The sequence below is a fragment of the Athene noctua genome, chromosome 3 (genome assembly GCF_965140245.1).
Source record: "Athene noctua chromosome 3, bAthNoc1.hap1.1, whole genome shotgun sequence".
Classification (NCBI taxonomy): Eukaryota; Metazoa; Chordata; class Aves; order Strigiformes; family Strigidae; genus Athene; species Athene noctua.
In genome coordinates, this window is record NC_134039.1 from 87,773,711 (window position 1) to 87,796,783 (window position 23,073).

The following is a 23,073-nucleotide window of genomic DNA, read 5'->3' on the forward strand; positions in this document are numbered from 1 at the left end:
GATCCCTGGAGGGGTTGAAGAGTCGGGCTGAGCCAGCGCTGAGGGATCTGGGGGAGTTGGGGACGGTCAGGGGGAGGGTCATGGTGGGGCTGGAGGAGCTGCGAGGGCTTTTCCAACCCCGATGATTCTGTGAGGGCTACAGGGGAAGCCAGTGCTCTGCCAGCACAAATGGGAGCAAAGACATGGGAGAACAAGTTGCATCAACCTTGATCCTGCTCCAGGAGATTCCCAGAGGGAAGGGTAGGAAAAGAATAAGGAGACTGGGGGAGCAGAGGAGAGGCAAAGCACCAGATTCTGACCCTCCCCAGCTCTGGTTGTGCCTCGTTGGACAAGCGTGGGGCAGGGCCCCGATTCCAACCCCCTGAAAGGGAAGGAGAGAAACCAGCACCTCAGGAGGGTGGTGACAGGGGGAGCAGAGAGCCAGGCCGACACAAAGCCAAAACTCAATAAAAGTCAATAACCAGGTGGAAAGAGGCAAAGAGCTGCACCCAGAGGCCAAACACCAGCCCCGACAGCCGGAGACTAAGCAGACGCGGCGCTGGGGACCACGAGCGGCCCAGCTCAACCCCCTTCCCCACCAACGAGATCTACAAAGACTCAAAACCAGGGCACAGCTTAGCTTGATTTTTTTTTTTTTAAACTAATATTTTCTACTATACATTAGTGCTTCGGTCCCCCCGGGTCGCTGCAGGGCTATGGCACGGGCACACACTATGTACAGGGCAGGCGCTGCCCAGGCAGGGCGGCCAGGGCTGAGGCTGGACAGAACTCGTTACTCCGGCTCCTCCCTCGGGTGCTGCCAGGCTGGGGGCGGGGGGAGAGCGAGCGGCTTCCCCCTCTTCCTGCCCCGTCCCGCCCGGCTCTGGAGGGGAAAAGGCAGGAAGAGTTCAGCCCCCTCTGAGGTCCCCGACATCTCCCCCAGCGGCTTGTGCCGCGGCCCCGCTGCCACCCCGTGCAGGGCTGAACTCTCCTGCCCCGAGGAGGGCACGAGGCTGCCAGAGCCCCCCTAAAACCCGTCCTTGAGGCCTGGCCTAACTGGCAGCTGCAGCAGCAGCCATCAACCCCCGTCCCGGGTGCGAGGAGCCCCCCGTGCTTCCCTCCCCACACCCGTCCCTGTCCTTGCCCGAGGCGCGCGGGGGGCAAGCGTGGCCGTGCTGAGCACAAGCTGCGGTGAGAGCCGGGGGCTGCTCCCCCCCGACCGGGGCCCAGCCCGGGCTGCTCCGCCACGTCCCCTCAGCCTGGCTGGAAAACTCAGCTTCTCCCCCGTTTTATCAGCGAGCAGGCTGGCGGCTGGAGCTCTCAGTGCCCAGGGCAGAGCTCCAGCCATCTTTTACCTTATCAGAGCACACAAACTTGATTTTTCAAGCAGAATAAATTCCGTCTGGAGGCCAGCTCCTCTCTCCAGCACTCCCGTAGCTATCTTACCCCGCCGCCATCCCGGGAGAGCTCCGTTCCCTGCAGAGCACCAGCCCCTTCTCCTCTGCCTCGGAGAAGGAACCAGCAGCGTCCTGCAGGCAGCAGTTCGTCCTCCACCCCCATCCCGGCTGAGGCTCCTGCTGCCCTGAGTCAGGCTGCTGACAGGGCAGTGCCAATTTCTGCACACCATTTGTACGCGGGGGGGTGTGTAGCATCTCTCGTTATTACCAGGAGCTGTCCTGAAGACACCCCCCCTCGCAGCGCTGGTCCTGCTTCTTCCAGGCCGGCTGACGGCACCGGCAACCCGCGAGCCCCAGCACTCTGCTGAGAGGGATTGTGGATGTGGGCGAGACGTTGGGCGCAGCCTGGGCCGTGCTGCTGCAGCCTGGCTGTCACGCTGGGACCTGCCAACTGCCACCCAGGGAACAGTTTCTCCTTCACAGTCCCCGAACGCAGCTCCTAAAGCGGGACCAGGCAGAACAGCGCCCGCCCTTCCCCGTTCCTGCTGCGGTCCTGACCCCCCAGACCCTCCCCGGGTGTGAGCAAGGTCGAGATGGGTCCATGCCGGCTGGGTCAGGGAAGAACTTTCCTTTCCAAAGGCAACTGCTGCCGCCCGCGGCCCGGAGCGGGGCGGGAGGGCCCTTCCATCCCCAGGAGCGTCCCTCGGCGCGCTCAGGGGTGGTGCAGCACGGCCTGGAGATCCTCCGGCAAGGAGCCGATGATGGTCTCGATGTAGAGGCCCACCCGCTGCAGCGTCTCCTCCTTCACGGGGAGGTGCTGGCACCTGGCCCTCACCTGCAGGGAGAGAGGAATTTTAAACCAGCTTCAGAGTTCCTCTTTCCACTTTGCCTTTGGCCGAGCGAACTTCACCTTGTGTCTTTAGTGTGGGGTATGAGGCAACAGGCGGGAAACTGTCACCTGAGCATCAGGGAGATGGAAAGAGTCAGAACTTTACAGAATCCCAGAACCATCTGGGTTGGAAAAGCCCTTGCAGCTCCTCCAGCCCCACCATGACCCTCCCCCTGAGCGTTCCCAACTCCCCCAGATCCCTCAGCGCTGGCTCAGCCCGACTCTTCAACCCCTCCAGGGATCCCGGGGACTCCCCCCTGCCCTGGGCAGCCCATTCCAACGCCCAACAGCCCCTTCTGCACAGAAATCCTTCCTCAGAGCCAGCCTGACCCTGCCCTGGGCAGCTTGAGGCCATTCCCTCGGGGCCTGGCGCTGGGGCCTTGGCTCCAGAGACTCATCCCCCCTCTCTGCCCCCTCCTGGCAGGGAGTTGCAGAGGGCCAGGAGGTCTCCCCTCAGCCTCCTCTTCTCCAGACTGAACCCCCCCAGTTCCCCCAGCCGCTCCCCAGCAGACCTGTGCTCCAGACCCTGCCCCAGCTCCGTTGCCCTTCTCTGGCCACGCTCGAGTCATTCAATGGCCTTTTTGGGGTGAGGGGCCCAAAACTGAACCACCTCAGCGAGGGGCGGCCTCACCAGTGCCAAGCACAGGGCTCAGATCCCTTCCCTGGCCCTGCTGGCCACGCCAGTGCTGACACAATTTTGATAAAATTTTCTGATACGACTTTGAATCCTTTTCTACACAAACACTACAGTTTCATGACTGTCCCTCTTGCCAGTTCTCCAAGCCAGGGAACAAGAAGTCAGTTTTCTGTGTGATCCTTGGTCTATCCCTGCCACCACAGAAAGGAACAAGTGCAGGAAGAAGGGAGGAAAACTCACCAGCTTCTCACGAAGTTTTAGCACCAGGTCTACAATCTCCACCTCAGACTTGTCCTTCATCCAGGCCACAATGTTCTAAAGAGAGAGAATAGCTTTCTTCAGCGACATTTCTTCTTTACAGAAGCTTTTCTCAAAGAGATACCCCTAAGCAAAGCCTGAAATAAAAGCGAGGGGGAAGTTTCTCATCCTCTTTCACAACTCTACTCGCAGCACTTAAGCCAAAAGGAGCAAGACAGAGCTCTCCCCACTCTTCTGCCCATGACAGCATCAAGCTCCGGCCTGCAAGAGCCGAACCAAGGAGAGCTGCAGCAACACGCAGGCAGCACAGGGCTCCCCTCCTCCTTTCAGCACCGTGAGTCTTGTGCTGGGCTCAGAATTTGAATCTCTTTGCCAGAATCGGGCCTGTTAAAAAAGGAGACAGCTCTGGCATTCCCCCCGCGGTGCTCGAGGACCTGCCCTGCTGAGCAGCTGAGGATGCACCCGGGCAGGACGCCAGAGCTCCTGGGACTACCCCAGCAGCCGCTCCCTTGAGGAACTGTAGCAGAGGTCACCTCGAAGTCCTGCCTATGCTCCTTGGGCGCTAAGGAAGGCAGCAACAGATGCTGCCTCCAGTCTGGCACTCTGAAGGGGCTGGTGAATGACAAACAGCCGGCAGAAGCAGCCAGAGCAGGACCCCGCCAGGGAACGGAGCAGGGGAGCCGAGCTGCTCCTGTCCTCGTCCCCCCGACGTGCTGCGACTCCCAGAACTGCGATTCCCAAGGGCACAGGGCATCGTCCCCCACCCGCCCGTGCGGGCCCTCCGAGGCAGCAGCACCCTCCTCGCCCACCTCTTGGGCCTGGGAAGGTACCGCCCGGCGCCGGCCTCGATCCCCACGGCTACGTACCGCTTCACAGATGGCCTCCAAGTGAAGGGCCTCCAGCTTCTGGGTCATCTCCTTGTGCCTCTGACGGTACCAGCCATCGAAGTTGGGCGACTTGAAGAAGCGCCTGCGGAGGGAGAGGTGACGCGGAGAGGGGGCAGAGGAGCCCGCTGGCTCCCACTGCAGCAGGCACAGATGTGAGGGGAAGGGGCCTTGCGGTTCAGCGCCACGAGGGACAGGGGCTGGTTATGAGCCAACACACTCCTTCCCCATCTCGCCTTCTCCAGAGGCTCCTCTTCTGCCCAGCGTTAAGGTGACAGAGCTGAGCACACTGTCACCGACCAGAGGGACAACCCTGCCAGCCTCCCGCCCTCCTGGGCAGCCGCTCGCGCCTCAGCCCGCGCAGGGAGCTGGTGCTCCCCACCCAACACAGCCTTGGCTTGGCCCATGTTCCCTCGGAGTTACGGGGTTGTTCAGTCTGGAGCAGAGGAGGCTGAGGGGAGACCTCCTGGCCCTCTGCAACTCCCTGCCAGGAGGGGGCAGAGAGGGGGGATGAGTCTCTGGAGCCAAGGAGCCAGCGCCAGGCCCCGAGGGAATGGCCTCAAGCTGCCCAGGGCAGGGTCAGGCTGGCTCTGAGGAAGGATTTCTGTGCAGAAGGGGCTGTTGGGCGTTGGAATGGGCTGCCCAGGATGTCAGGTCTGTCAGGTGTTCAGTCTCTGTCCTGAAATTCCCTTTTTGCTCCCAATTCTAATTCAGGATTTGATGTTCATTATAACTCGCACTGGTGGTTAAGGGGATAAGGCAACTAAGTACCAAAATCTTACCGGTAGAGGCCTAACCAGTCACCCTTAAGCACACAGGTAAGTTGGGGACCGGCGTGCTCAAGGGTCTTCATGAAATCTTCCTGGCGGAAAGGACGAATCTGTGGAGGATTCTGCAGAACAGAAAGACCATGTTACACAGCACCCCAAAGAAACGGGGGGAAATGAGGTCGGTTTTACAATGGCAGAGGCTGCACAAGGCAGACTCAGGAACTACGAGAACAAAAAATGTATGAACACCTTAACCAGCCTTGTTAGTAAAATTCAAATGAGATTCACAATAGCTGAGCTTACTGCAAAACAGGAAGCATCTGTCCCAATGTTTGTTTCAGCTTTTTTTTTTTTTTTTTTTTTTTTTAGTTAAAGGAGTAATAACCCTCTTCCTTCAACGAGGGAAGTTCATGCAGAGTATCAGAGTATGGGATCAGCAGATGGCATAACTATTCCCAGTCCCCGCAGTCAAAGGAAAGCAGAAGCCCTTGCACAACTGAACGTACCTTCCACGGAGTAATGGCCCTCTGCAGAGGCATCAGACTTGCAATATAATGCTCCTAAGAAGAAATTTTTAAAAAATTCAAAAAACAAAGCTCCAACAAGTGAGGAGCCTCTTGCATGGTCACCGAGTCTGACAGTCTTCTCCAAAGCATCACAGGCCCAGCCAGCAGGCTCCTACTCTCCCTGGGTTTTTATTTTATAATTGCATTTTTACACAAGCCTGAGCGTTCCAGCTCGTTTCCCAACAGGTGCCAGGTCACAAAACCATGCTGCAAGAATCCTAAGTGTGGTGTGTGAGAAAAGGCCAGGCGGGAAGGAGCTGGCAGGAGGGACTGGAATCTGAGAAGATGCTCAGTCCTCCCACGTGCTACCTGCCAAGATGATGGAGAAACCCAAGTGGAGGAGCCAAACTCGGCCGACGGGACGGTCACCAAAACAGCACCAGCAGGTCTGCGGTGGGACTGGAGGGCGAGGGCGTTGAAAGAAAGCATTTGCTAAAGTGTGCCTTTGGGTGGTGATCGCCACGGGGACAGGCCTCTGAAGCTCTACAGCAGAGCTTCCCAAAGCCAGAAGGGCAGGTTTGGCACTGGCAGAGGGGAAGAGGAATGTTCTGGGCTCCCGTCCCTTCCCTATGTATCTGCTTTGCCTCCCTGCTGAAGAGAGCAAAGGGTTGGCGTTAGAACCGAACAGGGAACACCTATTCCTGCATGGCAGGAAGCCACGTTCTGTCTTCACACGCGGCGTGCTGAATACCCAACCTGCAGATCCAACACTAATGACTGACATTTGCATTCAAGAGCCATTTAGCTCCTTTCCACGGAGTAGAAGATCTCTCTAGAGTGCCACGTCCTGCATCTATTACAGATGCTCAGGTAGGGGTGAATAAAAGAGGGCAAGTGCCAACTCATCACTCAAGCACCTCCCGTTGGCCTCCCCGTGCTCTGACAAGTCCCTGCTCAACTCACCAGGGGAATAATGAAGCTCTGGGTGAGCTCCAGGAGGTGACGCCTCAGCAGAGCACTCTGGACTTCGGACGGGCGCTTCCGCTGGATCCCCTGCGAGCGCAAGAGCGTGTTCACAAAGCGGCTCCTGCCTCGGGCAGGCGGACGCAGAACGTGCAAATGCTATAAGGAACCAGTCCAGAAGAGTCTGGAAACCTGCATCGCCCCAAATCCATCCTCCCCCCCCGCTAGTTAAACGCATCACTCCCGTCACAACTACACAGAATCTCTTTTTTCAGGATCTTTTTTTGATAAGGATTGTTCTCAATTTGGTTATGAGCTCGGAGCCAGCGTTTAAGCCATAATATCAACTCAATAATTTTAAAACTGGTGTGATAAACGTGCCCAGGTATACTTGACTAAATCACTACACACAGCAAAAAGTCTGTTCCTTCTGGAGTTTTATGGGTTAAGCCAAGCTGTTTGCACGGTTACCCCACAATGGCACGCAGGATGCAGGACAGAGTGGAAAGCGCCTACCTTTAGTAATCTTTTTATCAGGGTTTTGTCTTTGTGAAGGAATGTTTTGTAAGAAGTATAGATTCCTAGATTGAAAAAAAAAACCAACATAAAACCAGGAAAAAAAGCAGAAGTTAGAAAAAAATCTTTGCCCACGTATCTAGAGGAGGCGCTACTACATAGTGCAGGGACAGCAGAACCGAAATTCCTAGCACAAACCCTGGCAGCTCTGCGTGTGGATAATTGAAAAAAATAATTTAAAAATTAGGAATTTGCTAGCGCAGCCACTACTCACAGCAGGGTTTAAGGACACTGAACTATCTGAAGGACCTTCCTACGCTAAGCTTATGGTGAGATAACTTACTGGAGCCAGCTTACGGCTAGGCCCAAGGTGAACAGTTAGTTCAGTGACAGCTCTCTCTGGGTAAGCAAGTTCCTTTGACTTCCATCGCATCTAAAAAGCAGGTGTGATATGTTAAATGAACCCATGAAAATCAGAAGCTGTTCTCCCAACACTAAAATAATTCCTTCGATTCATTCATATCGTCTTTTTCAAACCTCAGAACAAAGATGTACAGTTTTTCTGTACTGAGGAGCAGGTAAGTGTGTGAAGGTGATAAGGAGTGAGAAGATGGTAACACCAGAATGTCCATTTGTTGAGATGCAAAGAACAAGGTATGCCGTGTCCACACGCCTGCAAAATCCCCCCCGTGGAAGGGGAAACAAAATTAAATAATGTCGGACAAAGGGACCTACCTGGTTTCGTGTCTAGAGTTTTCAGCTTAGCTAGCTTCTTCACCTTAACCTGCTTGGGCAGGTCTCCTGCAGAAAGACACCGAATGACTGTTCCGGCTCCGGACCCGCCCTCACAGCCACGGCACGGCGAGCCCCCGCACCGAGAACGTCCACCCTTGGACACCTCCAGCCAGATCCTTAACTCTACCCCCGTGTGAGCCTTCTCATCTGCTAATCTGCATCTTCCTGCTGAAATTCTGGAACACGTTAAGGAGGCACCGCAAAAAAACCCACTCCTCAACCCAGAGGTTTTCCTGGCTTCATAGATAATAATCTGTAAAATAATCTTCATAGATAATAATCTTCATAGATAATAATGTCCATCTCTCTGTAACTTTCTCCTTCCTGCCCAGGATGGACTTTTCCTTTTCTTAAAGCTTCAGGAAAAAAAAACAAAACAACAAACCCACAGCAAGTTATCCTCTCGTCTTCCTCATTGCTTGTGCTCACCCTGAGCATCACCTGGGGCAGAGTGGAGACCTCCCTTCGGCTTCTCAGCTCTCAGAGGGACGCAGAGGTGCGAAACAACAGCTAATGCTGCAGCTCTCAGCTCACTACTCGCCCCTAGCAAGGCCTACCAGCACGACGGGACTTTGGTTCCAGCCTTACCTGACATTCTGAGCTCCCCAACCCGAAGAATGTGCGGCCAGTGCTGGAGAGTTTTGATAAAGAAAGGGTTTGTGACTCCCACAACAATGTTTGGCCTAGAAAGAGGGGGGAAAAAGAAAAGCAGAACAATGCTAACTTCAGGGTTTCCTTCACACAGACAGTGGTGAGCAGGTAGCAAGGGTCTCCTGGCTACTTACGGCGCTTGTGTCCTGGTGGTGTACTCCTTAAATTCGCTGTCGTGGATAGTGAAATAGGGGCGGTAGTCGCAGCAGTACCTCAGAGGAGCAAGGCAGCTGTAACAACAGACAGGGGAGATGCCAGACAAACTTCACAGAAGAGAAATGTGTGTTTACATCAGGTTTATGTCCTAGAGCAGTGTTTTGCCCTGACAGAGGTAACACTTTGGAGGAGTTTGGGGCTTTTTTTTTGTTTTTTGCTCAAGCAAAGTTCAAAGCCAGGGAGACGAAGTTCCTCAGGGCTGTGAACCGTCAGGTCTCCCAACATGGGAGATCCCCTTTTCTCCACCACTGGTGGGATACGAGCGAGACTCTCTTGCTGTGCCTTTTGTCTTACATGCAAACTAAATCTAACACAGCTGACTTGAGAGAAGAGAGGATCTGAAAGGGAGAAACTGTCAGAATTCATGAATACAGTTACCAGTAAGTCAGAATTCGAAGGCATTACCCGGTGAGTGCCAGAACCATTTCTGAGGACACGGTAGGGGATGGTGCCATTACAACTATGGGCTCTCCTAGTAACATCAGCTCCCACAACATCTGGATGTGAATTAACACCGGCTGGAAACACCTGTCAGTGACAGAAAGGAGTTAGAAAAGCAGTTCAGAAAAGACCAGACACAATTATTGTGTGTGAGCCTATCCAGATGGGCTTCTTCTGGCTGGGAATTTGGAATCTAGGATTGATTTTTAGGCCCCCACAACAGAATGCCATGTGGCTTTACACACGCTGTTGCTCGACCAATTTAGAGGTGTTTAAAGGAAACGCTCTGAGCAGTGTAAAGCACTGGGCTGGTCATGCTGCTCTCAAAGCAAAGATAATGCACATGGATTACAGGAGGTGTCTGTGAGAACAGCACCTAGAATGCTGAGAAGTTTGGTTCAGACACACAACGGGTACGCTTCAGAGCTTAAGCTGATCACAGCTGAGGCCAAGAAAAGAAACCCTCCTCTCACCAGCATACGGGGGTTCTGTGGGGGGCAGTGCACCCAGGCTTAAACACTGCACGAGCTCTGCGAGCCCAGATTCTAACTGACACCCTGCAAAGCAGTGATTTCTCATTCTTCATCATCCCTGTAATTTATAGAATACTCTGAGGAGGGAGAGGAGGAAGCAGACGGAAGAGGAGAAGGTTGCAAGGATGGTGGCTCTCACCTGAAGAGATCCAGTTCGTGAATGCTGGGGAGAACCAGTGGGGCTGGTAACAGATTCTAAATGAGGAAGGAAAAAAACCACAAACAAACCCAAACCTGTTAGTACATGGAAGCATCCTGACTGAAACACCATCTAACCTGACCACACCAATCACAACGCAGCTCCCTCGACAAGCAGCACAAAAAGAAGAGAACATGGTTAATGCTTAGAGGTGTGAGCCAGGAAGAGATGTGGGTTGAGCATTCAGGGTCCAAATGAATTTCCTTTGGTAGAAGATAGCCAAGAATCCCTTCTTTTCAAGGTACAGAAGACTTCCTGTGCCTGCTCCTTTATTTTAGAGATAGGAAACTATCCTCTGGTGCAAGGCAGAGCTTAAGATACAGTAGAGACAATAAGGGTTGGTAATGTGGGTACCAAAAGGTGTGAAATATGAGAGCATTATTCAAAGGAGAGAAAAAGGGAAAAAAAAAAAAAAATCACATGAACGAGAATCAAAACCAAAACGGAATAAAAGCAGTAAAGATGCTCAAGACAGCAAATGCTGCAAAACAACAGAGAACACTAAGGTAGGGTCTCGTGGAGAGAGCCCTGCCTACCCATGAATTCCCAGGAAAGGTAAAGTGAACCCAAACTGGGAGAACAACGCGCACACCCAACCTGAAGCACAGCAATTCTGTGCAGCGTCCTGTTTTGAAAGACACAGGCTAGAGCGTGCAGTCTGAACCAGATGGGTAGCTTAAACCACGTTAGTTCCAGGCCAAAGTGGTTTCAAATAGGCTAAAATGGGCTGAAAGAGTTCTAGTTCTTCTCTGCCCTCCCTCCTTAGTAGTCTAGACTCTGCTCATCACTGGCTTGTGTTGTGCCACACGTCATCTCACCTCTTGATTGAACTGCTTCACTGGGCTTGATCCTGGCTTATCCACCCTTGATGGGATTCTCACCTAGATTACAAATAAAACCAGACATTATCCAGGGAGAGGGGATCAGTCGGCATGCACACACACTTTGCTTGCTTTCCTAACAAACACCCACGTGAGAAAGCTTCCTCAATTATCAATTCTAATTGTACAGAGGTTAGGAATAAAGGGAAAGAATCTAGAGTAAAGAGCAATTTTAGCATCCAGAAGGAAAGGGAATATGTGTCCCACTTCCCAGTTTGCCTCAGTCTGTTGCTGAGTACAGACCATCACCAAGAAGTACCTGAATGACAACTCCCATCACTGGAAGGTTCAGAGTCTGTCCCGGCACAGGAGGCGGCCACTGATCGATCTCATTGCACACTGCAGGGAGACAGGGAAAGAAAAAAAGTTTAATCTGAAGGTCAATACAGCTAATTCAGCCAGTCCTATGAGTTCTGCCAATTTAATTACGGCCCATCCCTCGTTCACGTGTGCCCCTGGCTAGCTGCAGACAAACGCTCTAGCAAATAATCGTGCAAGTTTAGGTCAGACGCCAGACTCGTGTCTGTGCCGCCACTTCCAGGGCTGGCCCAGCAGCACGGCTCGGTCGGTCAGTCATGGTTAGGCTGACTAGTGCAATGAAGATCTAGACGGAGATGGAGCATTAGCAGTTTTTTCCTCTCTCTGGAGATATACTGTATGCAAAACTGACAGTGTAATCTATTACGGTTGTCAGACATTTCCCATTAATGCATCCTTTACAGCTGGTTATCATTTTGACAAGTTTGGATGGAAGTTTTTTCCCTGTTGGAATTTGTTCCAGAATGAACCAATTTGGAACATTTCAGCTGTCCTTCAAGAACTTGCAGATAAAGGCTCTGAAAGATTTCAATCCGCAAAGCCTCCCTCCCAGGTCTGACTGCTCACCTGCCTCCAGGCACGGCTCCAGCTTGTCGAAGTATTCCGGAGCAATCAGCTGCAGCAGGGACTGAAACAAGTTCACGTATGGAAGGCGTGACACGAGCACCAGCGACTGAAAAAAGGCACATTTAGGAGTCACAGACCCCCTGACACGATCACTTCTAGCACTGCATATACTTATACTGCTTACTAGAGGGCTACACCTAAAAACCAACATGAAAACCATGGAAGAGCTCAAAAGCAGCACTTTTACTGGTGGAATTCTTGCCAGCTCTGTAGTCGTCGAGCCTTCAGGCTTCAGGAGACCCTGGGTATCAGCACAGACAAGGAGATTTTTCTTTAACGAATAAGCGCTGCTGGTAGCTTCTACCAACTAAGAGGGATGGGATTGTGACCTACCAAAAGATCGGCTGGAGGGAAAACAAAAATAAGTTGCTGATAGGTTCAAAGCGACCAAACCAACCATATCAGACAGAGATGTGCAAAGGAGCAGACCACTGAAACTGAAACTAGGGAGATAAACCAAATAAAGGAATTCTGGGGAAGAGCAAAGTAACTTGAATAATGCTGATTTGTTGCCAGCAATGCTGGTTTTTGTTGTTGTTTTGGCTTCTTTCTAATGCTTCTTTGTGAAACATAGCACTGTTTTTTACAGCTTTTCCAAATCAGTCCCACTGGGGGTTTTCATTACTATGCTGATTATTCTCTTCCTCTAATCATTAACGAATATATTAGCTAGGATCCAGTGAAAATTTCAGCAATGGTCATTTAAACAGCTCGTTTCCAACTCAAAACTTTGCCATTTCAAATAAAAAAACCCCACTGCAGCATGACAGTATACTTCACTGAGGCATTCAATGTGCCCACTACTTTTGTACCAGTTGCTCTGTGGTAGACTTACAACTATCTGCTCATCAGGTCCCCATGTTGCCCAGTTTCTCTCATCCTCCAGCTTTCTGAGTGATCAACCCACTGCTTTAGTGGAGATGGGGAAACTCATTTCTGTATTAGCGTCTCTGAAAGGCACTCCATGTCACTGGCTGGAGGCGGAGGAGTGAAGGTACAGCTGGGACGGAGCAGCATCCCCACCTCCTGACGGATCTACTAGGAAGCAGCACTCTTTGAAGAGCGGGTTTGAAGAGTAATTCCACAGACCCATGGAGAAAAAGGGATCTCAGGATCAAAGTAAAATATTTGCCTTCTCTAGAAGAAGTCTGAAATTCCACTCTCTTTCAGGCAGTGACCATAACAATCCGTCTGAATAACGCAAAGCACTCGGCGTATTTATGCTGAAATAAATATGCGGTTTATATTATTTTTCCAGTGTCTGTGTCAAAGGAATTTATGATAAGAGACAAAGTTGGTGAGGTACCAGCAGTGCCACCGCTGCTAGATAGAAGCAATCAGCCCAGCTGGAAATCCATTCCCAGACAGGTACTAGAAGAAGATGAAAGCAATAATAAGAGCAGGGGTAAGGCGTCACTCGCCCGGCCCGCAGTAACGAAGCGGCTCCTCTCACTACCTGACACTAGAGTACGTACTGAAGCAACTGCTGGAGTACTTCAGGATCTCATGATTCAGACAGCAGGTCACCGCTCATGTGATTGAGGCACCATGGCAACGGCACCCAGGTTTGTTTGGAATGACACTTTCCACATATTCCTGTTCGCCCTGACCTTTGCCGTTTCCTGCAGAAACACTGGGGGTGGCACGTAGGAAGTGGTGCTATTTTACAGCTATGGATAGGTGCCTTTTTACAGCTACGTTACCAGCTGAGAGTAGTGAGCTATCTGGTTGCAGTACTCACCTTCTGAAAATAACCTCTCTTCATGGAGCTGTCCTTGACTTGCCTGAAGTATACGTAACCGAAGTAATGAGCTGAGTCCCGCTGCAGGAGAGACCAGCACGGCCGTTACTGAGAACCCAGCCCTGCTATGGCCACCCACCAAACAACGCGCCTCCCCCCTCCCAGGATACAGTTACACCCTCCCTCCTGCTTACCAAAGTCATCCAGGCTCAGCTCTCCGGGAGAGTTTAACAAACGGGAAGAGAGAGAGAGGAGATACAAACTAAACCGATAAAACCTGACAGCCTGCAGGTAGCAGCTGCCCTTTTGTGCAGCCCCTTCAGGGCCATCGTCTAAAGGGTTAAATGAAGTTGGCAGAGCCAACCCTCTGAGCTCATCCCTGCTGCCACTGATGTGCTGGGACCGGGTTTTCTTTGCCAGCTAGAGGGTAGTGCATGGCTGAGGCAGGAATCCCTACTGCACCCCTCGGGCGGGCGTTTAAGGCGGTAGCAGCCCAGCTCCGCTCAGGGTGAAGCACAAAGCTGGATGTCGCTTCCTTCAGAGCAACCCCCAAAACTGACAGATTGAACACAAATCCCCGGCGATCCTTTCAAACACACTACGCCCCCTGAGTTCCCCCAGACATCGAGGAGGAGGAAGGATAGTTGTCAGTGCTGAATGCAAAGACCATCCTTAATATCATTTTCTAAAGCCCCACGGGCCCCATGAAGGCACCTTTCCCTTCCCAAATATTATTTTTCCACAATGAAATCCAGTACTTTTGACAGTTTTGCTTCCCTTACTTTAAAGCTAGGTGAATCCGTGAGGCAGTGTCCGATTGCTGCAGAGCAGTATAGATGTATGCAAACTGAAAAACCTCTAGACCAGAATTTAGGAAAAGAAATCCTCCTACTCCCTCTCAGACCAACAATCCATTTCCGGATTGCATATCATGAAAGCGTATCACAAAAAGATTGCACAAGTGTTAAAAAGGCACATGCACAGGAAGCATCATCTCAAAGGAGAAAGCCGAAGAGGACGAGTTGATCTGACAGCCATCTGCTCAATTAAAAGACACAACAGCACATCCCTTCTTTGCATGAGATGGACAGAACTCACTGAAGGAAAAACCACAACTAACAGACGCTCCTGCTCTCAGTGCCTGGGTATGGTTAAAGCAGCCCGCGCGCAGCAAGCCGAGTGTGGATTTGTGGCACACGGATTATTCCGGCTGGTTTTATATAGATACATCCTGCAACAGACGAAAAGACCTGTCATCCCTCAGCAAAAGAGGCAAACCTCTGATCTACCACAAGGATATGCTTGTCCTGCCTCAGGGTAGCCGTGCGCTGCTGGATGTCACCTGTGTGCCACCGTTTATCTGCTCGCTGTCCCCAGACACCACCACTGCTCTCAGCTGGGGTCCCCTGACCCCATCCCCACGCTCAGAGTGGCTGGGATTCCCAGCACGGCCCTCTAGGAGTATTAACGTGGGAGTAAAGTCCCTGTGCTGAAAGCTTTCTCCTTTTCTGACCATTCCCACGGCCAGAGAAAATGAGTATTTTATGCACAGAAAACAACTCAAAAGCAGGTTTGGCTTTTAACCCAGCAGCACTAGGTTTGCTGAGCAGGTGGAAGTAGTGCACTGAAAGGCGACTGACCTGCAGCGTTAGGGGGGCTTCTCTATTGTACTCGCCATCATCCTCATAATGAGTGGTCCTCTGGCCCCCAGCCTGACGGAGGCGGAAGCTAAACTGAGTATCCCCCAGGCCACCTGAGACAGAGAAGATCAGAAACGCTCAGGAGGAAGTTTCAGTAAAGAGAAAGCTGGAAATTGGTTAAACCTGAAATGCTGACATGAAGAGGGATTTGTAGAGAACTCCAAAGCTGAAAAGAAAGTGGAGAGGAACAGCGTAAAGAACCCCCGAAACCCAGTGTGAGACAGGAGGAACACAGAGCTGAACACCAGACCTGGTATCATTAAGCTGAACTTTGCCAGGCCACGGTGGGAAGTGGCCAACGCTGGCCAGTATCGTCAACCCCGAGTAGCCACAGCCACCGCTCCTCATCCATCCTTTAAAAAAACGACACACAGCCTCAACCCTAAACCCCAGGAACGCTGCCTGGAAGGACAACCCCCTGCACAACAGCTCCAGCGAGTGACCCGGCCCAGCAGCACTGCTGGGCACCCCCAGGTCACACTGCACTGCTCCCCCCGCCCCCCAACAACACTTTGTACAGCAGAAAAAGAAAAAGCAGCGTGAAGTCTGCAGGAATTTTCATCAGTTGGATGGGCAGGAGCAGGGCTTAGTAGGTACAAAGGGGTGAGTTATGAGGAAAGAGTTAAACACACGAAGCTCACTGAGCAAAAAGCCTCTGGGGGGGTGAGAAGACACACTCCTCTCCCACTATGCTGGAAAAGACCGGGGCTGTGTTAGGCAGACACTGCTATTAGTAAATATTTTACTTCAGTAAAAGGGACACTTAGTTCGAGTGTTCACTAAGCTCTGAGAAACCAGTGAAAGTACCACCTTAAAAACACTTAAAAGTAAAGCTGTAGAAAACCAACAGTCAGGAACCAGTCTTGAAGCAGCATGTACTGGGATGAATTAATGTGCTTCATTTCTTATTGCCACCTTTCCGGTTCAGAAATACAAGCTCTGGGAATACTTGTGCTGCACAAGCATCCTCTCCCCATCTATTTCTCTTCGCTGAGCGCTTCACTCACCAACACAGCAATGCTGCCAGTCAGCAGCTGCAGACCTCAGGGAACCCCCCCGCCGTGACTACTGCTTAGATTTTATTGGCACGGGGGAAGCATGAGTGTGCAAGCTCACCCGGGAATTGTCCTGTCACCCACCAGACCCCAGATCCCACGGCCAGGGAGCAATCGAAAGGACAAGAAGGCCCTTTGTGGAGAGCCAGGGGCCAGGTGCTCCCTGCTGTCACGGTTCTAGACGATGCAGCCCGTGGGTCTCTGCGTTAGAGGCGGGGACTCGCTCTTCCCATCATGAACCCGAGTCCTTCCTACTGGCAACAAACCACCCCGCAGGCTGCAGGCAAGGCCCTTGGGTGCTGCTACCTACCTGAGTAGGAGTCTGGGAAGGACAAGTAGCAGATACTAGTTTTCTGCAACAGACAAAAACACAGAGTAAAGAAACCTGCATCACCACTGCTCAGTATCTTTATAACCAGGGGGAAAAAAAAGAGGAAAAAAAAAAGTTATTACCTCTTTCTCTGTTAGTCTGAAGTCATAAGGATACACCAACTGCAAAAGAGACAAGAGCCTGTAAGTCAATCGCTCTGTTCCCCCCCCCCAACTTCTACCCAGATCTATAAATGTTGCTTCCACAGGGTAAAAGTGCCTTTTTTTCCCCCAAATTACCATACCCCATGCAAAGGCACATCTACCCATTTAAAGCCTGCCTGTCGGTAGCCCCCAGCCCTGAACCTGTCGCAGAGCCTGCCTTTACTCTAGCAGACTTGGAGGCAGACCAAATGACTTCTATTTTACTTCGATTTTAACCCACCCGGTGAACAAACAGCCCCACCACCCCGCTGCCAACGTCTCCGTACGGATCCCTGATGCGCAAACGTCTGGTTTCTCCAAAGCAGGCAGGAGAGGACTATCCCAATGCCGCTTGAAATTATGTTGACATACACTTACTCTCCAAGCCTGGGGAGCACTAATATTCAGTTCTGCACCTAAATATAAAATTGCCCAAAATAATGTCCTGTATGGAGAGTTTTAGACTTTGTGTATTTCTAATTGTTGTTCGGAGGAGGGTTGCTTGTTATTTTGATTTTTTAAATCCTGCTAAAAAGTCACAATTCACTAAGGAGGAAGGCTGGCTTCTCGAGCTGCTGTGAGGTAAAAGCAGCTTTCACAGCAACGAGATGAGAAGACAGACAGCAGGGACAGACCAAGAACGGCATTAACAATGAAGCAATGCGTAGATGCGAGGAGCTGTGGAAAGAGTCGTCCCTGGAGAACGGCCCAGAGAGTGTTCACAGCCCTGACTGGGGAAACAACCTTCGCAGCAGCATTCTGCAAAGATACAGGCAGGGCAAGATTACTGCCCTCAAGGGCAGGGGGTCGGATGCAGCAATAAGCAAGGGTGAGACAATGACAGTCTGGACAAAGGTTCTGCCTGTACGACCGGGTTGGGAAACTTCATATCCCGTGTACATTAAACTATACAAAGTCTGGTGGTAGACACAAACTTGGGTATATATCCTTGCCTCTGGGGTAAAAGCACTTGTTTAATGGTCTTGAGTGACTGGTCAGCTAGAGATGCTGCTCACAGCGACCCTAAAGCAGAAAATGGGCAGCAGGAGAAGTCTGAGAGGATCTGGAGCTCTGGTGTAGCCTCCCTGGTTTGATCTGTTGTTTGAAAGACTAGCCAAGATTTATTCTGTACAGAAAGAGGTGGGTCTGGCACAGGCTTGAAGATTCATGCTTTGTCAGCACACCAGTGACAGCTGAATTGTGTTACACCCAATTTATCATCCAGCGTTTCAGATAAGAGAGATCGTCAAGAATTTTAAAGCATCTAGTTAAAGACTAGCTTTGCAGCTGAACTCTGTAAACGCTGATAAGACTGATTCTGCGTTTACTGGGAGCCAATAAAGGAGAACTCGATGCAAAGGCCGAGGGCAGGGCTGCAAGAGGCACCAGCCAGATCCACTACAGAAACAACCACACCGAGAGGCGAGAGATGACACAGCTACCCCAATAATGAGTTTCACATGTCACGGGGCGGCGGACAGAAACCAAAGTACTTGCAAATCTGTAGCAGTCACCTAGAGAGCCTTTGCAGCGCTCGCTGGCCGGGAAGTGCAGAAATGGCAGGTGGCTTCCAATAAACCGATGAGACAGAAACTCGCGCTGAATGACTGGAAAAACGGAGCTCTGCTCATCAGCCTTCTGCAGCTCCCGGGCAGTAACTCCGCTTCAGGTCAGCCTGCGAGTCATCTGGTACTCAAATCAGGAGCTCTCTTCAGCGCTTGACTCTTCTTACAAGTCTATAAATAGCAAGGGTGGCAGCACGCCAGAGTGCTGGAAGTTCACCGAGCGAGCTCGCTTCGCTCTAACAATTCCCCCCTGATTCCTTGGCAAGGTCATCTAATCAGCTTCAGAGAGCGAGCCAAATTAACAATTAAAAATTACACTGATTAGCCTTCGGTTAAAGCTCCTCTGAAAGACAAAAGCTACAAAAATACAGGAGCAAAATGATCCCAGCCAAGCTACGGCAATGAGGCAGCACACGAAGGCGGGAGGGGAGAGCGAAGCCTTTCCAGCCACCGGGGCAGGGAGGGATGCGGCGCAGCCATGCCACCGGGGAACACACAACTTCTCTGCTTGCTATAGTTTTGCAACTGAATAAATTCTTGTGGTTATGACTAATTTAATGATCATACAAACACTTATTTTGTTAATAATGGCTAGACCAGGAACAGAGACCTGGGCACCTGACGCTGATTCATCAAGAAGCTCGGGAATCTCACAGCATCGCGCTCTCTGCAGTGCTGGCTGACGACCTAAACTTGAGTTCAAGAGACAAGACAGATGTCTAACCCTGCTGCTGCCCTCTCTGGGGGTCTTTCTGCAAGTAAATCAGACCAGAAGTGGGTACTGATGGGTCCAAGTTTAAGATATGCTAAGTATGTGTTTTGCTTGGAGATGCGTGCTCAGCATTTTGGGGAAAGAGAGGGAAAAACCATCAGGCTCAAGTGCTTCAGAGTGAGCACAGAAGCACTGACAGACTCAAATATTCAGATATCATGGTTTTGAAAAATAAGCCTTATCTTCTGCATCTTTGCTTCCCCTTCAGTTTAAATCTGAGACGTACTTCTGTGTTTGGGGGTGTGGGGGGGAAATCGCTAAATATTTACAAGATTAAAAACCCTAGCAAGAATCCTGCTTGGCAGAACTTTTCGAAAACAAAAAGACAGTAGATGAAAAGGAACTTTTTATTTGTAAAAGTCCCTGGATGTCTCAGAAGAAGCCCAAAAGGGCTTAAATTATGTCCTAACTCGCGACCTAGTCGGAGCAGATCCTGCCCCAGAGCTTTGCTGCGGGTATCGGCCCGGGGGCCAAGCGCTCTGCGGCTGCCATGGCAACACCGAGAACATCCCAGAAAATGACTCCTGGTGACTCTGAAGTCAGGCAGCTTCACAAAGTGCCTGTGTTTGGGAAAGCTCGGGGAGGGAGGAGCCGGGCCGTTGTGAAAAGGAATATTTCAGAGCCGCGGGGATGAATTTTCAGCGTTTCTATGACAGCGGCACCAGGGGAGTCAGAGGCCTTGCGGAGTCCGAGGGCAAAGGGCTGGGGGGGCTGTTCCTGCGGGACTCAGAACCGCATCTTCACCCCCCCGGTATTTCTGCCATCTGTGGTTGGCTATTTGAAGAAATGTGAATTGGTGGATGAGTCAGAAACAGTAATGATACCTAATTTCTGCATTAACCTATGTTTTCCTTTGTAACACCTTTTCTACCGTGTATTTAAAAGCAACAAGGACTCACGGAGTGTCAGGCCCACGGTGTATCCACACCACGAGGCGATGCACAGTCACAACTCACGCAACAGGCGGAAACCTGAACAGCCCCTACACAAGCTCTTTGGCTGCAGAGCTGTACCCACAGAGCCTACCCATTCCGGGGTAATTCTGCCTTTCTACTCTGCGTCGTTGAAGGACACACACACTAACCAGGCTTCAACAACAAGGAAGCAGCAAGGGAGAAAAAAAAATAAAAAGGTTTAATGTGGGAAGAATCCTGTACTCGGGGAAAAAGTATCCTTCAGGGAAGGATGATGAGGTCTCAGCAGAGAAACCCTGACTGAGACAGGCCTGCTCCTAAAGCAGAGCTGCAGGGGACTTCTGATGGTTGGTCTGCACTTGGGACGTCGGCAGCCTCACACAGTGACTGACAGATGATGCAAAAATACGCTGCAACCTCCCGAGCAGGAGCCTTCCCCTCCGCGTGTGAGGTAGCGCAAGTTACTCCCAGTATTTGTAGCCTGTCACTCTGTGTAATCCTTGGGTGCGTGAACAGCTTCTGTGCATAAATCACTCTGTGGAGGGATAGACGTACATCCACAAAACCACAGAGCGCTCTGTCAAGATCTAATCTCAGTCAGCTACACCGATCTGGCAACGTCTATGGCAAACTTCCCGTGCAAACCCAGCCAGGACTGAAGTCCCACAGGGCTGGGTGCCACAGACATGGTTTTTTCAACCCAGAAACTTGCCGTTGAGAGCCCAAATCATGAAACTCCCTCTTCTCAGCTGCAGAAATCCGCCTGCTTGGAGCCAAGGCGCAGGATGCGGACCCAAGCGAAAAGGACCGAGGCAATCGGTGGAAGCAAGGAAGAAGCAGGACGATAATGACACCCTTTGACCACTGGCAATAGCGACACTTACACTTTTCAAAATGTTGAAATCATTTTACTTGGAATTCCCCTGTAAGTAACAGCTTGAGCCTTTTTATTTTTTCAACCCCACCAAGAATGGAACAGGGGATCTTTACCCCAGAGCTTCTCCTCTGCCTGGCTTCCCTCCGGGGCGTCTTACCCGACGCAGACCCCTGCTCCTGGCCCAAAGCCTCTGCTCAGAGACAGAAAACCCCAACACAACCTAAGGAAAAGTGACGGTGGGGTTGGATCATCACTCAGGCCAGATGCTGAGACGTTCCCAGTGTCTTGGTCATTTATGCCACGTGAGAAACATTCTCCCATCAATACTTAAGTAGGCAAAGGAGGAACAAAGAGGAAAAGAAGAAAAAATACCTTTCTGGGGATTAACAAATTACTGCACACCTCAATCACAAAGTCCCCTCATTGTAACGCCAGATAGGTAATAAAACTAGTAAGAAACCACCCTCGTAACTACATATTGAAACACCCCTATGAAGCATTAAATTGTAAATGCTAATTATTATCCCAGTATTCATATAACTTCCAGGGTATATCAGGTCTGGTTTTGCAGGAAAGTCTATAGAGCATGTGAAACTGAGGTCTACAGCAGATTTTTAAATTTATTTTCAGGCTTCAAGGAAATAAACATAGTCAAGTATTTAAGAAAACAGCGCAGCAATAGGGTAACTTGATCTCTGGTGCTTTCCACTCCCTTCAGAAGCCTCAGCACGACTTTAAAAACTGAAAGTCTCAATCCTCTGAAAAAGTGTTAACCTTCTTACAGAAAGGCAAAGCGAGGGGTACTTCCCACAATTACACAACAAATACAAGGAACTGGAGATAACGCCTCAGGTTCAGAATAATCCCGACATGTCTGGTCCCCTTCTGTTGCATTTCCTTAGAACACCGGCCGGCTCTGCCTTCCGTCACCTTACAAGCCTCGGGTATCACCTCCCTTCAGATCCTCTTCCAGAGGCAAACAGTGCAATTTCCAGGGAATAGGGAAAAACTGTTCCAGCCTTTTCACTCCCAGTTCATCCTCTCTGCCCCCACAACGACACCCCCCCCCGCCCCCCGGGAAGCCTCGGACACTGCAGGGCCCCAGGCTCCCTCCTTACCGCTGTGCTGCGACACCCACCCGCGCCCCTCCGCACTGCCCGCTGGCCCCCCACATCAGATCTGTATTTCTGAGACCCACCCCTACCCCCGCTCGCTAACTCCAGGCCCTCCTGCCTCCATGGGCCGTTTTCCACAACCCTTCCTCCACAGCCGCCTCTCTGCCACCCTCCTCCCCCTCCTCAGCAGCCCTGTAGCCCTCTGCCCACCCCCCCCTCCTACCCCCCCGGCCCCTCGACACCCACACCGGCATCCCGGGCTGCCCCGGCCCTACGTACCCAGGCGCTGTCCTGCCCAGGGCCCCCCCGTCCTGCCCAGGCCCCCCCCCCGTCCTGCCCAGGGCCCCCCGAGCCTCCCTGCCCGCTCCTGCCTTACATACACCACCTCTCCCCCCTGCACACAGCCTTACCCCCACTACCCCTATCTTGCCCACCCTGCCTGTCCCTGGCACTCCTTCTGCCCTGTCTTTCCCCATACCAGGCCCTTCTCCGGCCCTGCCCGCCCCCCACTACCCCCCCCCCCCCGGCCCTTGCCTGCTCTCTCCGTGCCCCCCCGCCCCTGTCTGCCTGCTCTCAGTCTCCCTCTCCCCCAGCTCTGCCCTCACCCTCTCCCCTCACCCCCCCCGCTGCTCTGCCCCCAGCCTCCCCCGCCTGCTCCCTGCCCCACACAGTGCCCATTCTGCCCCGCACCCCTCCCGTCCCCCCCTTCTCCCCCCGGCCCAGCCCGGGCCCAGCCCCGCCCCGCACCTCCATGGCCTGGCCCAGCTCCAGGTCGAAGGTGACCACGCACACACAGTCCAGCCAGGCGGAGAAGCGGGCCCAGGGCAGCGGGGAGGCGGCGGCGGGCCGGCGGGGCCGGGGCTCGGCCCGGCACAGCGCGTCCATGGCAGCGCCCGCTCCGCCCGGCCCGGCCCGGCCCCGCCGCCCCCGGCCCCGCCCCGCCGCGCCGCGCCCCCCGGCGGCCCGGCGGTCCCGCGCCCGCCGCCCCCACCATCGAGACGGCTCCGGCCGCGCAGAGCGGCCCGGCGCGGGCCGGCTGTCATGGCGGCGCGGCAGAGGGGCCCGGGCGGGCGGGCTGTGCCCCGCACGGCGCGGCGGCGGCCAAGCCACGGGGGCTGGGGGGAGGCGGCTGCCGCTCCCCAGCGCTTCACCCCCAGCGCTCCGCTGGCCCCGGCCCGGCCCCGGCCCGCAGCACCGGGGCAGCTGCCCAGGCCCGTGCCCGCGGCTGGGCCCGGCCCGTGGGCTCCGGCAGGCTGGGAATGGTGCCGGCGCTGAGGGAGGGCGGCCCGGGCGTGCTGCCCCCCGCCCCGCCGAGGGGCCGCAGGGGTGTCCGGCAGAGCCGCGCTGCACACGGGGTGGAT

The 23,073-nt window shown here is 52.7% G+C and overlaps 1 protein-coding gene across 2 annotated transcripts; it reads right to left on the reverse strand.

The window, feature by feature from the left end:
* Positions 1–625: 625 nt before the first annotated feature.
* On the reverse strand, positions 626–22,624 carry DENND6B (DENN domain containing 6B). 2 transcript variants are annotated; one of them, XM_074903609.1, is made up of 20 exons: positions 22,460–22,624; positions 16,410–16,448; positions 16,267–16,309; positions 14,842–14,954; positions 13,202–13,282; positions 11,401–11,506; positions 10,775–10,854; positions 10,453–10,515; positions 9,575–9,630; positions 8,867–8,989; positions 8,380–8,475; positions 8,183–8,277; positions 7,535–7,600; positions 6,800–6,864; positions 6,284–6,373; positions 5,321–5,374; positions 4,827–4,936; positions 4,027–4,129; positions 3,143–3,217; positions 626–2,211 (listed from the first exon to the last, which is right to left on the reverse strand). In XM_074903609.1, exons 1-20 carry the CDS (start codon positions 22,595–22,597, stop codon positions 2,089–2,091), a joined length of 1,719 nt encoding a protein of 572 aa, XP_074759710.1. In that variant the 5' UTR covers positions 22,598–22,624; the 3' UTR covers positions 626–2,088. The 2 variants fall into 2 exon arrangements, with proteins under 2 accessions (XP_074759710.1, XP_074759711.1); XM_074903610.1 differs by lacking the exons at positions 14,842–14,954; positions 16,267–16,309; positions 16,410–16,448; positions 22,460–22,624 and adding an exon at positions 13,396–13,849.
* Positions 22,625–23,073: the final 449 nt, after the last annotated feature.

Bases quoted from the DNA above. Each gene is read 5' to 3' on its own strand.
- DENND6B (XM_074903609.1), bottom strand. From the start codon at position 22,597: ATGGACGCGCTGTGCCGGGCCGAGCCCCGGCCCCGCCGGCCCGCCGCC. The intron at 16,310-16,409 runs GTAATAACTTTT...TGTCTGTTGCAG, and splicing joins TCAGACTAACAGAGAAAGAG to AAAACTAGTATCTGCTACTT. The intron at 13,283-14,841 runs GTCAGTCGCCTT...TCTCTCCTGCAG, and splicing joins AAGCCCCCCTAACGCTGCAG to CGGGACTCAGCTCATTACTT.